The sequence below is a fragment of the Molothrus aeneus genome, chromosome 5 (genome assembly GCF_037042795.1).
Source record: "Molothrus aeneus isolate 106 chromosome 5, BPBGC_Maene_1.0, whole genome shotgun sequence".
Taxonomy (NCBI): Eukaryota; Metazoa; Chordata; class Aves; order Passeriformes; family Icteridae; genus Molothrus; species Molothrus aeneus.
Window position 1 is genome coordinate 37,535,820 of NC_089650.1, and position 14,034 is coordinate 37,549,853.

Below are 14,034 nucleotides of genomic sequence, written 5' to 3' on the forward strand. Positions count from 1 at the left end.
AAATTCCTTTACCTTTGTTTGTCTATTTTAATTCTGTATGTAACAAATATGCCAGGTCTATGGGTATCATGTTCAAAGAGAATACATGCAAGACAGCAAGAGCATGAAACAAAATTACAGATAATTTCAAACACAGCATTCCCTAAGTAAGATTTTTACCCTTGTGTTTAAAAAAAGAAAAATAAAAAGATGACTTCAAACTTCTTGCAAAGTTGGCATAAGCATTACACTCCAAAGTTTGCATCCAACTTGCTAATTAGATCCCAATTAATCCTCTTATCACTTGTCTGTCCCCAGGTTCTATTAGTCTGTGTTTCTACCATCAACATCTCTCGTCTCTTTTTCTGTCTGAAAGTTATTTACTTGGAGTCTATTTTCTTATTTGCAGTTAAAGCTGAGTTTCTTTGTTTCAAATATGTTGTGCTTCAAATATGTTCTTCCTGCACGATAGGATGAAAATCCATAATCACTTTAGCATTAATATTTTACTTGGTAAATGCAGAGATCCTGTTCACTATGAGGAAATTACTGTACAAGCAAAGGGAGGATATAGATTTACAGCCTGCAGGCTGTTCCCTGTGCAGCAGACACTTTGGGTGCTGTCAGAATGAAGGAGCTTCCATCTGCCTAAATTTAGTGCCTGTTGATTCCTTCAGTCACGTGGGATGTTCTTTTAGGCCCTCTTTTCTGAGCCTTAATTTCTGTGTGGAAAGAAGTCCATGGGATAATGAGTTGTTCAGGTCATGTGAGTATCTTATATGAAGTCCTCCAATCTAGTCTTAGACAAAACTGTGCTTCAGCTAATACTGATTGAGTAACTAAGAGGAGAGAGAAGCAAATGGAAGCAAAAGGACTTGCCTGTCCTGGCAAGTTTATTGCCATGCATCCAAGAATTACCTTGGCAGTAGGCCTCTGGCATGGACACCTGAAAAGAACAAGTTATCTATCCATCCATTCTGACTTTGAAGCCACTCTGAGCCTGGTCATCACTCCATAGGAGGGCAGTGGTGGGGCAGCATCCAGCTGCAGACTTCAGGCTGGCTATATGATAGAGACAGACTTCTGTGTCAGGCAGCTTGTGAGAGTATTGCAGAAGACAATCAATCATTCAGTCAGAGAGCACTTCTTAAGTTGTAAAATGTGAAATTTTTGCACCAGTATTCCCTTGATCCTTCAGTTTCTGCAGAGGTTCAGTGCACCATGTTGCTTCCTTTCCATTGGTGGGTATTCAAACGCCTCCTTCTGAATTTGTGTAGCAAATTCTGTAGCAGGAGACTTCCACACATCTCTTGGGAAAAGTCCTAACTTCCCGAATCAGTGTATCTTGAAGGAAAAAAAAATCCAGTATTTACTGGGAACTGCTCTGGTAGATTCAGCAGTTGTGCGGGCAGTGACAGCCAGAAGCAATTTTTCTTTCATCTTCTGAGGAGACTATTAATTTCAGTCATGATAGTCTAAATTGCAACAGTAAATAGGATAGATTTTGTTACTTATTCCCTTGGAAAATGTGTTTAAAATGAATGGTGAATTGAGTGTACTGCAGATGGGTGTATTTCTATTAGTTACTGAAATTTACACTTTCAAGATGTCATGTGAGGTCAATGTGGTGTTTGTAGCATCTTCATGTGTGCAGCCAAACAGCCCTTCTAAAGTTCACCAGAAATGTTACACCACTTCTACCAGTGCAGGTGTCACTGCTAGTAGAGACTGGGTGGCCACCAGTGCCAGTGACTATGGGTGCTCTTTGTGTTTGCCGCCATTCAAGCAAAGATTCATGAGCCCAGATAGTCATGGGCTCAAAGGGGATCTATTCTTATTTTGCTGCTCAGGTGAGGATAATAGTGACACTAATATTCACCTGCTGAAGGATGCCTGCAGAACCTGAGCCTGAAGAGGAAATGAACCTAGATCTCCTAAATGTCCAGTCAGCACTTCAATTGCAAGTCAGTCAAGATGTAATTCCCTTACAGTTTTGGCTCCTTGTATCACCCAGCATAGAATTACTTCAGCCATTTGACACAGTGGATGATGCTGTGGCAAAGGAGATGTGTGATTCCATGGAAGGGGTCCTGGCCTTTCACAAGATGAGAGACCAATCAAGAGATGGATTTGGCTTCTAGTCTTTTCCTTCCTTTTGCCACCACATCCTTTAATTTTAATCTCTCTTTGTTTTAAATGTGTCCCTATGATAATGGCTGAGTTATTTCCAAAACTTCTGGGTGCGCTGGGCTGTGCATGCTGTTGTGAGCAGTAGTCCCATATAGTGGAATATTCTTTTGGAGAAAAGGGCACAATATAATAAAAGTATAAAGTTGTAAGATAATAGCTGGTGTAGGGGAAAGCAGCAAATCTGAAAATAGCACAGAATGCAGTGAAATCACTAGTGCCAGCGACTTTCCAGGGCAGTGCCTACTGAAGGAGTGGAAAAGGCAGTGGCAGGCCTTATTGAGTTGCAGATAAGATACATGCAGTGTTTCCTGCCGCCTAATTAACTGGCATGCTAGTGTGTAAGTCTAGGTTTATCTTCATTTCATGTTTGCTTTTCTAATCACCAGGAAACACAGCAGGAAGTAAATGCCCTTTTTAAACAACCATGACTAATATTTCTTTGACTGAACTTCATTTTAAACAACTAATTTTGAATGCAATGCATCCATCCACAAAACACACCATAAAATGGCAGAGTACTGAAAACACACAATGCAGACTATGCCAGATTTATGCCAAAAAGCTCTAACAGCTTCTGAAAGAGAAAATATGACAAATGTTCCAGTTCCATAACACAGAATGACAATGTTGTCTGAAAATACCTCATAAGGATACAGGAAGTGTTTGGTCACCACACTATTTGTTAAATTTCAGGTTCTCTGAGTGGTGTTTCTGATCTGAGGTTCCGGCACATTGAGACTAAACAAATTAAAAAATGGAAGATACATTGTGTCATCAAAGGTGAAATTGTGGTAGTTAGTTCACTTATCTTTTTTTGTTGTTGTTTGATCACTTGAGGGGATTTCATGGTTCTGCATGTCTATCTGTTTGAAAGTTCTGTAGATTTTTAAGGTGTTCCTTTTTGTTTATTTTCTGGTTCTGCTGCCCAGCATGGTTTTCTTGAGGTGGGGAGAAGAGCCCTGCCTTGTACATGGAGAACAGTTCTCAACAAACCCAACTGGAAGTTGCAACTGAATTTTGTAGTAGAACATTCTTCTCTCTGTAGAATTACCAGTGAAGCATCAAAATTGACAGTTTAAAAAGGGTAAAAAATATGGAAAATTAAATAAATAAAGCAAAGCACAACAAAAATCCCCATTTCTTCACATAAGAATTCAGATCTCAGACACCAGAAGCTTCCAAATTGCTCTTTTCCCTCTGTTTCACTGACGCCAAAAATATTAGAATCAAGTTAAGATCCCTGGATTGTAAATCAAGCATTGAGGCTTGGCGGCGGAAGAGAAGTCTTATTTGAACATCAGCAGTCCACTGGTAACTGTGCCAGCTTTATTAATCTTATTTCAGTTATGACCTCAGTCTTTCCATCTGAGTAAATCTTTATGCAATGCAGTCTCTCCTGGTTGCTTTACCTTTTCATTAAAGAAAATTCTTGGTTTAAAGTGAAAAAAGGTTAAAAGCCTGTAATGTTTTTCTTCTGAACCTCTTATTCAGACTAGTAATCTCACAATCTGAAGGTTAGATAACTTCATTTTGATATCAGGTGTGATTATTTTTTAAGTATGACCTTGTTTTTTAGGCAGGTGACAGTATTTAGCTGGTAGTGGTTTGTAATGTTTTAATCAAGATAAGCTGTGCATTTTTAAAAGCAAACCAAATTTCACTTTGAATGCAGACTGACTTCATTGTTTACAATATCATAGACCAGAAGAAATTTTAAATATACCAAAACAAATCCAGCTCTTTGTTATCATGCAAAGAAAAAATATCGTTCATATTATGTGATGCATCAAACCATTAGGAATTTTCCATCTTTTTTGCAACTGGAATGAAAATAAATAAAATAAAAAGCTTACGTGTACTTTTAAATGAAGAAGTTCATTTTTCATACTTCCAGAGTTCTGGAAGTATGAAAAGTCTCATGTGGACTAATACTGCTGAACCTCTCAAAAGTCACTAGTGCATCTCAACTATTTCCATAATGAGGAGAGGGATCCAATTAGAGGGCCCTTGAAAACAATGTTTGGGTGTAGAAGGGGACCTTGGCTGACTGTAGACTGAAGGAAAAAAATATAATTCCCTTAACTGTACACAGAGAGAATTTGATGGAGTTCTTGTTCCAGGAAGGGATCGTGATGTCAAGATCACTTGTGTGCTTGAAAGCCACCTCTTGAAAGCAGAATCCAATCTTGTTGACTACACACAGCAACTTTCCTCAGTCCTGTTCCAACCAAGCTTGAGGTATTTTCTGGAAGGATGTCTGGAGATGGGAACAGGGACAAGCTGATAGAAAGTTAGTGTTGTGATGTGCTGAGCCTGATAGAGCTCCTATTAAATTGAGTGGGAGCAGGCTCAACTCTTAAATGCAGGAAATATTTTATTGTGAACTATCTGCATGACAGATGCCAGGTAGATCAATAAGGGCTTCCAGTGCTTCCTGCTGTTTACCTTTGATGAGCACTAGATTTATGACATATATACAAACTAAACCCCAGCTCATTTCATCTCCCTTGATGGCAGCTGCTGCTGAAGATAAGACAGGCTTTATTGCCTTAACTGGCTGGATGAGGAAAAAGAGTTATCTGCAAAAAGGTTAAGAAATGCAACTTTTTTTCAGTTCCCTAGCCAATTTGACTGTGTCTTTCATAAGAGCTCGTTCACAATGCAGCTTTGCAGAGGAAGAGAGAAAGGCTTGTTTGAGTACTAAAGAAAAAGGAGTGAGATGTATTTCAGAAAGAAGAAATAGAGTATGTTTAGGATTAAACTATCATGTCAAGTGATCTGTCTATAAATTCAATCCAAAAATTTACACGGTGGACAAAGAGCCTCATGATGCTGTTGACTATGGTCAGCTTTGGAGAGCATGAGTCAAAGGCACAACTCTGGCAAAGAGGCCTCCCAACATCTGCAGAGCAGTGCAACACAAAGGACATGAGCAGCATTTGAGCATTAAACCATCAAAGGCCTTAGTCGCAGTTGTGACACAAAACTGCTGCTGCTTTTCTTAAAGTCTGTTTTGGATGAAGGATGTAGTTTTTCAAAAACAAGAAAATAAACTGCTTTGTAGCTTGTGTTTATTTGCAGTGTCGTGTGATGGGGTGCATTTTTCTCAAGGTGGTGACAATTAAAATGTGGTAGCAATGTTAGGTTTCCTGTGTTGCTGGCATAGCTGAACTGCGAGTCAAAAAGCTTGAGCTTCACTGCACAACCACCCCTTCAAGTCTCTGCATGGCTTTGTATTTGATCATTCCTTTCTCTCTTGCTGACTTACAAAAGGGCATGTGTTCTGTTTTACAAAGCTCTGCAGACTCCTTCAGGGTCAATGGATGAAGTGTAGTTTAGAGGTCCCAAATCTTGAGGAGTAGGGAGAAGAAATAAAGGATTTTGAGGGCAAGACAACTTCTAAGGCTGCATAAGGCTGCTGCTGGATATCAGGCAGGGGCAGAAATGGTGTATGTGCATTGTTTGCTGAAATGGAGCACATCATTGTCCTTATTTGAAAAGAAGGGTAGAGGAGTGGGTGGAATTTGTGTGGGAAGGGACCAGGAAGGGATGGTAATACTAGCTCATTAAAAATAGATGATGTCTTGTTTTATGTGGTATCTGTGGTTTGATTTCTGCCCACAGGCTTACATGCAGCCTCACTTGCTGGGAAATGAATTCACACATCTAGAGTTTCCACGGAGGGTGCAGCGCAAGGAGGTTGGAAAGAGGATGCTGTACCGTGACTTCAACATGACTGGCTGGTAAGAATGTGTCCTTCTCAGCATGGGGTCAGCCTTCTCCCCCAGCCAATGCCTACTTTGTACCTCTCTTTGATTAGTGTAAACTGCATCAAACATGGAGGTGTACCCCTGCATACTAAAAGAAAAGGCATTTCCTTCTTTCAGGTGTATCTTTCTTCTAGAAGATAATGTTTTAAATAAGTGGACCTCCCTCCAGAGAGTTCATTGTAGTGTGGGAGCACTACAAAGCGGAGAAAGCATATAAAGCAAAGATGTGCCAGGGGATCTTTCTGAAAGCAAAACAATTTTCCTATCTTGGACATAGTTTTTTATAAATTCTGGATGAGTGGGTCAGACGTTCGTCTTTTAAACCAAGACGTTGGGCCATCATGCCTTACATGCTGAGGAAAGCTTGCAGAAGGGAGGAGCTTCCTCCCTACTCCACTGCAGCTGGCCCTTGGTTTGGATATCCCTTGAGGAATTGTTTTAGACATGGGCCTATCTGAACACAGCCAGCCTAAAATGAAAATGCTTGAATGAACAGCATGGACTTAAAGAAGTGAAGACAGAAAGAATGATGTGGGGTTTTTTGTTCCTGGCTAAATGTCTTCATTGTTTTTTCTTCGTTCAAGAGGCTCCTTGGAGAAGCCCTAATCTTTGCTGTTGTGAGTTCTGTGCATGACCTATAAAGGTAAAAGCCCAATATATGCAAATGGTCTTCATTTCCATGACATTTGTGTTTTAGTGTCAGCAGTAAATGTCCTTTCAAGACAAAAAGGAACAGAGGGGTTAAAAAGAAAGCTTATTTTAGGTTTGGAAGTCTGGATGCTCACATACAAGTACAGCTCTACATAACTTTTGCTTTGTTCCATGCTTTATGGACCATAAATATAATTATGTTTTAATGGCAGAATAATGATCTAAGTTTAATATAATCTGAAGTATTTGTGAAGAACATGTAAATCTGAGAATAACCATCATTGTCTGTCATCTTGAACAGCTGCTAGTAGAATATGCAGTTTCACCCTGAGAATGATGACTTCACATTTTAAAAAGGCTACAGGCATGAGCAAAAGAATAGGAACAGAATGAGAACATTGGATCAACTGAGGACTTAGACAGCAAAACATTTGGAAGATCATGAGACACTCTCCCAATTTCTGCAGAAGGAGGGTTTTTTTGTTAAGCTCCCAGATGTCTCTGGAGACACCAATAAAGAATGGTTTCATGTAGACTTCCAAAAGCTCTTTTTCAAGATGTGACATGCCAGTTGGGAGGAAAAACATGTGGGGGAGAGCTACAGAAGTATCATAGGCCAGGAACTTCCTGAGAAGAGGGCAAGAACAGATTTCTGTCATCATGGCTGGAAAGCAAAGAGGGTTTCTTCAGGTTCATGGGAGTTGTTTTGTATTTCCCTTGTTGGTTAGTGGTCTGGAAAGGAAATGAGGTTGGAATGGTTGAAGTTGCAGCATTGGCAGGTTGACACTGCAGCTCTTTTCCTATTAAACAAGAATGACCATGAGGTACTGCAAAGAATTAAGTGATTAACGCAAATGGGCATCATAGTGATCAAATTTGGTATTGATAAATACAAAAAAACTATTTTTGCACACTAGAGGTTCCAAATTGAAAATTCAAAAAAACTCAGTGGAAGTTTTGCTTACTACAGTATTTTTTTCCAGTCCAAATCACCAGCAGAAAGTTGAGATTCATACAGCAATAGACAGTTTAAAAGTTAAGTGAAGAGGTAATTCTGTATATTTCTACCTCACTTGTGAATGTATGCATAACACTTTACCTTATCCAAAATGGTCATTATATAGTTAATACTGTTTGGCATTAGAAAAAGGAACAGAAATTCTAAATGTAGAATAATAAGTGAGGTAGAAGAGCTTTGGTAAGTCATACTGGCAGATTTGATCCAATGTGTTGCTTTTCAATACTGGTTTGTGAACTTTCTTAGCTCTAACATATAGCAGGGAGGAGAAGAAAGTTATTTTCCATTTGATTTTTCTGAATTTCCTGAAATCTAGGACACACGTTGATCCAGTTAGAGATTCTAATATGGTCAATGCAAAAATTGTCACCAGTTCAGTACAAATATGCTTAGCTGTAAGCAGTTATTCTGGATTAAATGTTTGAACTGCGACTTGAAAATTCAAGTCTGAATTCACCACAGTATTGTCCCAGAAAAAGGTGGCCTGTGCCAAGCAGAAGCATGTGGAGACTGTGGTGAGGCTACCTCTCCCTGCTGTTCCTTTTGACTTCTGGATGGAAGTGAAAAATGGGGGCCTACATTTTTGTCCTAATAAAAGAATTGGAACCTTTCCATATTGCACAACTAGTGCATCAATTACCTCTTTGTTTGGTTGCCTCAGGACAATAAAATGATGAGGAAATTGCTCTATTGCCATACATTTGTGTAAAACAGAGCCCTTCTAAATAAGGATCCATTTCTTTTTGCAAGGTTTCACCGAAGGTGTTTGTTATCCATTGGATGGTGTGCAGTGAACCCCTAGGCAGAGGAGAAGCAATCCATTTCTATTTATGTAAAAGTCTGGGTCAATTTTAGTGGCTGTGATTATGGACAAGACATTAGATTTCCAGTTTGGTGGGCCCTCAGAGGTGATGGTTTGAAGTGGCAGAGGTTTCTTAGAGGCTGTTTTCCACTTCAACGATTTTGCTTCTATTTTCTTCCCTTTCTTATTCCTGGATTCAACTGATGCATCAGGACACAGTGGCTGAGGACATGTCTGTTTTGCATTTGTTTCTAAGGACACTATCTATCATGGAGAATAAATTAGCATATATATTCCTTTTCTAGAAAATGTCAGATGGTGCTTTGGCCAGCCAGAGCTTGATACACTAAAATGCTGCTGAACTTTTATCACATACAATGCAGATGATCAATTGTGTGAATTGTTTTTTGGTCACTAGCCTCATTGTGTGTTGACATTTCCACATACATGTAGAGAGATGCAGGTGATATTAGGAAGAAAAAGCGACTCTTACACTTAATTACTTAATCTTTTAGTGAGAGAATGTAGAACACTCTCTGCTTTGATGTTTCCTCAGGAAACTAAACTGTTTTAGTTTACAATTCAGTATAATTTTTGTGTTTTCTATTAGAGGCTGTATGACTTTTTTTTCCTCATTTTTATCCTCCTCCTTTGCTCCAGAGCTTTTCAGATTCTCAACAATGGCTTGGCTTGCCCAGCTTGTTTGGATTACAAAAGATTATTGTCTTTGGGTCTGTTATAATGTATTTGGCCCTTTATTTTTTCTTTCTTTCTTTTTTTTTTTTCTTTTTCATGTGAAGTTTCCACACTGGCTTTGTCTCCACAGCCCACAGTGGTAGCACAGCTGCCAAGTTTCCCCACAGCATTAGGACAACCACTGATCCAGCAATGTGTGCCACATCACTAGCCCAGGCTGCCTGCAACTGCTTTGAGACCAGCCTTTTCCTTCCTGCTCCAGCTCGCCTACCCTGGCTCCTTTCTTTGCAGTGGCAATTGCAATGAGAAATCATGCTGTATTAAATATATGTAAAATAAATCCCACACTGCTGGGAGCTGACCATGAGCTGCCCTTCCTGCACCCTTGCCCTATGTGTGTTGTGGTTGAACAACGATTGCAAAACGTGCAGTGTAGCTGGCAAGGCATCTTAAGAGCAGTGTGTCCTGCTGAACAAGCTTTCAAGCTGTCTCAAGCCATAATTTGCTGGCAGATATCTGTGTTACTGACAGTCTTTCACAGCTGGGTCTCTGGACTGGAATTTCCAAGCCCATGCCTTGCAGAGGTTAGACTTGTGTTGGAGAGAGGTGTCCTGGTGGTTTTCACAAGTCCTGGCAATAGAAGCATCAGGAAAGACCGAGAGGCCATGATGTAAGCAGAGACTGGTCAGTGCTAAAAAGTGGGGTGAGTAATCTGAAGTGGAAATGGGGGGGAGGAGGGAAACAGTAGGCCTGGTGACAGCTGCTCCTTTAAAGGACTGCACAGAATTAGTGCTCTCTGTCTCTGGCTTTTATTTAAAGGTAAGACACAGTTGGTCAGATTTCCTTCATGTGTACATCTAGTGTGAACAGTTTGGAGGTATTTTGCTTTGACTATATCCTAGAACCTTCAGGAACTTGGATTTCTGACTGGCTGTGTGCTTCACTGTGGCTCCTTCCAGAGTTCCCCTCCCAGCCTTCTGTGGGGCTGGAGGAGCCATACAGCACTGTGCTTAACCAAAGGCATCCAGAAGGCACTACCAGTTGGCATCAACTTCAGTGGTTTCAAAATTAATTTTTTGCTTCTCCTTGGAACAGAAACAGTGGCTTTACTGCTGCTTGCATTGAAGTGCAGTTCTTTAAAGGCTTGTATCCAGATCACAGCTTCAGCTATTTGACTTGATTTTAGGATGGCAAAAGAGACCTAGATAACAAGTACTGTTTTTGACCTACTTGTTGGTTGCTTCCTTTGCCCTCCAGAAGAGGCCAAGCTGAGCAGCAAAGCTGAGCTGCACCTCATCTGAAATGGTTTGAGGCAGTGTAGTGCCCACCACACACCATGGGCTGAAGCCAAGGTGGCTGTGAGCAGGGGAATTGGGCACAGTCTCTGAGCGCACCGTCTTTGCAGCAGCAGTGGAGCCCTTGCCAGCTCCGTGTCCGTGTGTCTGGTGAGGGAGTGCGGTGGCACATGGGGTCAGCCCCGAGGGTCAGACCGTGCTGGGGAATCGCCTGCCCGATTTATTCCAAAGCAGGGAGGCTGGTGCCCTGAGGCAAGCACTAAGCAAAACCTATTTTATTCTAGAGTCAATATTGTCCACTGCCTGGAAAGCTGCCAGCCTGCTCTGCACTCGCCCTTTTCTTTCCAACAGGGAATGTCTTTCAGCCTCTGAGCATCTGATTAAAAAAGCAACTTCACTTTTCAAGCCGTTTTATTTTGTTTGGGATGGATGCCTTTCGCTTTCATTGTGCAGCCCGCCTTGCCGTCTGCGGTTCAGACTCCAGCTCACAAAAACCAGGCTCTCATTAATCACTTATTGGGGATCCAGAATACCCGGTGAGAGCCAATGTACATGTTTTGCTTGGTAATGTGTGAGCTGATTTGAGCAAATATTGCCAATGTGGCCGCTATCTTACTCTTTATTGCTGGGCTCAATGTCCTTTGACAGCACATTCAGGTAGCCTGCCCAAGGAGTGCCTGAGCAGATTGAGAAATGCCACAAAAATGCTTTATGGAGCTGGCACCTGTGCTGCACCCTCCTTTAATATAAATTGATTTATTGAATCAAGCACAGAAGCCCTGCTACAGCAACCTCAGGCTGTAGTCTCTAGAGAACCACCTAATAAAACAGCCCCAACTGACACTCCTCATTAGCTTTTCCACCGATCCCAAGGCAGTATTTAAAGTGACAGTGTCCCTCTTTTTGGCCTGAATTTATCTGCTGGCTAATGCCTGTGGGTCTAATTAGCTTAGCATTATTAGTCTTATTCAGATAAGCTGCATTTCCTAACAGCTTGATTCCAACTTGTAAGAAGTAATTGGAAGTCTGCAAACCCTGTGCTCTAACCTGCTTGATTGTGCCTTTTAGCCAAAATCATGTACTTTACAAAAAGTCATCCTTTCCCCTGTTTTTTTTTAATTGAGCTTTTTTGTCTAGTGAAACATTCTATGTTTCTTCTGCTGAAAACCTGGCTGTATTGTTGTGTTTGAGACCTCAGCTGTATCCTTTGTACAATCGCCAGGGAGAGATCAAATTTTAATTTCATAATTACTTCACGAGAAAGCAACCTTTTCCCCAGTCATGCCCGGTATTAATTTCCTTCCAGCAACTTACATTTTCATAATTTAATGATTATGGGGCACCTTTGCAGCACTGAGCCATTCTGGAGGGGAGAGAGAGGATATAATTTTTGCAGCAGAAAGCATCGTCGGCAGTCACCTGCCCAGCTTTCTGTGTGTGTGCTTTTGTCTCTCGCTGCAAGGCAGCGGGGAGCGGGAGGGGACGTGCCTCCTTGGTGCACACTGCTAGAGCAGCTTGCTGGGCTGTGCCTGGCTGTCTGGGGCACAGCTCTGCAATGATGAATGGCTGTTTGCAATGTGCATGTTATGCATCTTTTCAGGATCTGCAGCCCTCACTGCAGGAGCAGCAGGAGGTGAGAGCTGACCTGCTGTGTACAGCACGTCTCCTGACGGTGATGAATGGCTCTTTCCCCCAAGTGTGCACATGCCACAGCAGCTGAGCCAGAGTCTTTGGGGCAGGAGAAAGCAAAAACAGGAAAGTAATACTGCTGCAACAAGAGAGAAAGCTTAAGTCTGGAGTAAAGCTCTGTGTAAATGGCCTCTCTGGGGCCAAATGAGAGTGATAAGAATGAGGTTGGTCTGAGTCATGTTCTGCAAGAGCATCTCCTTCTGTGCATCTAAGACCTGTCCCTGCATGGCTGTACATCTCCACTTGGGCTTTGCCTTGGTGTGGAATTGGGTGCTGCGTATGCAAGGGCAAACAAAAGAATCCCAGTCTGTTTTGTCAGAAGGAAACTAAACTGGAATGACATAATCTTCCAATCTGAATATCCAAGCAAAAACATCCCTTCTTCTTGATAAGGTGAAGTCTCTTTCCACACTTGTGCTCTCTGGCTTCCGCATCTGCACAAATTTGACATAACCTCAGCTGGGTCCATAGAAGTTCTCTTTCTTTCCCTTGTTACCAAAGATTGATTTATGGCTCTCCTTCTGGCTGAGAGGAAGCCCCTTGCTGCTTGGAGGAGTTTCCAACACTGCTGTGGAATGGTGAGGTCTCTGCTTGCTGTGTCTCAATGCCTCCTCCATCCTGCACTGCAGAGATCTTTCCCAGAAGAATTTACTTTGCGATTCTTCCTCAACCTCAATCTCCTTTGCCTCCAGAGGATCCCAGCTAACAAGTATGGAGCAGGCACTTGAGTTTAACATGCAGCCTTTCTCCCATCTGCCTCACAACAACCTTTTAACAAATACAGCAAAATACCAATTTACAAATAGTTTTTCTGTCCATCACAGTGCACTGCAGTGCACTCAGCTCACAGAGTGTTAACAGACCACTTCCCTTACCCCTCCATCTCCAGAGTAAATTGCTGACAAACCTTCCTGTTTGTCTTTTAAGAGTAGAAGAAATTAAATAAATTTGAATAAGTGCTCAAGGCAGCAAGTTCACTGGGGGCAAAAAAGAAAGGCTTGGCCTGCTGAGGCTGTTGCAGAAGGTGAACCTGTTTGATGTGCAGCTGCAGTATCTGAGCACAGGTTTTGTCACTCAGTAGTGAAAGCTCAACAGGTCACAAGTAGTGAATGAAAGTGATTGCAATACTCTTTCTCTGTCCCTCCCAGCTTCTCCTTTTAAATACCTTCATTACATTTTCTTCCTGATTTATCTTTTTTTGGGCAAGGACCTCTCTAAATGCTTGAGATGATTGACAGTCCTGTCCCTGACTTTTCTTCTAACATTTTCTTTAATGCTCCAATAGAGGTGAATGGACTAAAAAGTCAGCCACACTCCAGAAAGTGCCTGAAAAATTTCTGGCGCATGTCTTTAAACTCGGCTGGCCAAAATGGATTGTTTGCTTTGCTTAGGAATTACTTCCACAGGAATATGTGGTGCTGGTGCTCTCTGAAGTGCAGACTTCATCTTGGGACTGTACACAGCAGTGAAGGCTCCCTCGAAGTCCAAGGCTCATGTATTAGTCTGATTAGACCAAGACAGAGATCATAGATGTGTACAAGTCATGCTGAGAGAATTTATTTTTTTTTAATTTGTAGATTGGTAGACAGAACTGGGATTTTCAAAATGAAGCATTATTGCAGGTTCATAAGAAGGTGTTTCTGAATTTTCTGTGAATAATGAGTGTTTTAAAACTTGTATGTTTTCCTCTTTACTTGAAAGAAGGCCTGTGAGAGTATCTTGGTTAAGGTAGATCTTTCCCTAAAAACTGTTTTGTGCCCATATACATGTGCATCAGTCTTTCATTTGGCTTTGCCATCGTCTTTTCTCTTAACAAACATTGCTATAGTTTGTGTGCCTTAATTATCTTTGTTTATTGTAATTTCATTTCATTAAACTATGTGTCAGACAAGCAATAGGGGAAAAATACTGAGACACTGAACATTAGCACTAACCTGTCTAGAG

General features: G+C 41.3%; 1 protein-coding gene across 1 annotated transcript in view; it reads left to right on the forward strand.

Moving 5' to 3' along the window:
* The window catches only part of PPM1H (protein phosphatase, Mg2+/Mn2+ dependent 1H), a 131,310-nt gene that overhangs the window by 90,448 nt on the left and 26,828 nt on the right, over positions 1 to 14,034 (forward strand). The window contains exon 6 of the mRNA XM_066550185.1: positions 5,794 to 5,912. Within this exon, the coding sequence (XP_066406282.1) occupies positions 5,794 to 5,912 (119 nt within the window). The remainder of the gene's footprint in view (positions 1 to 5,793; positions 5,913 to 14,034) is intronic.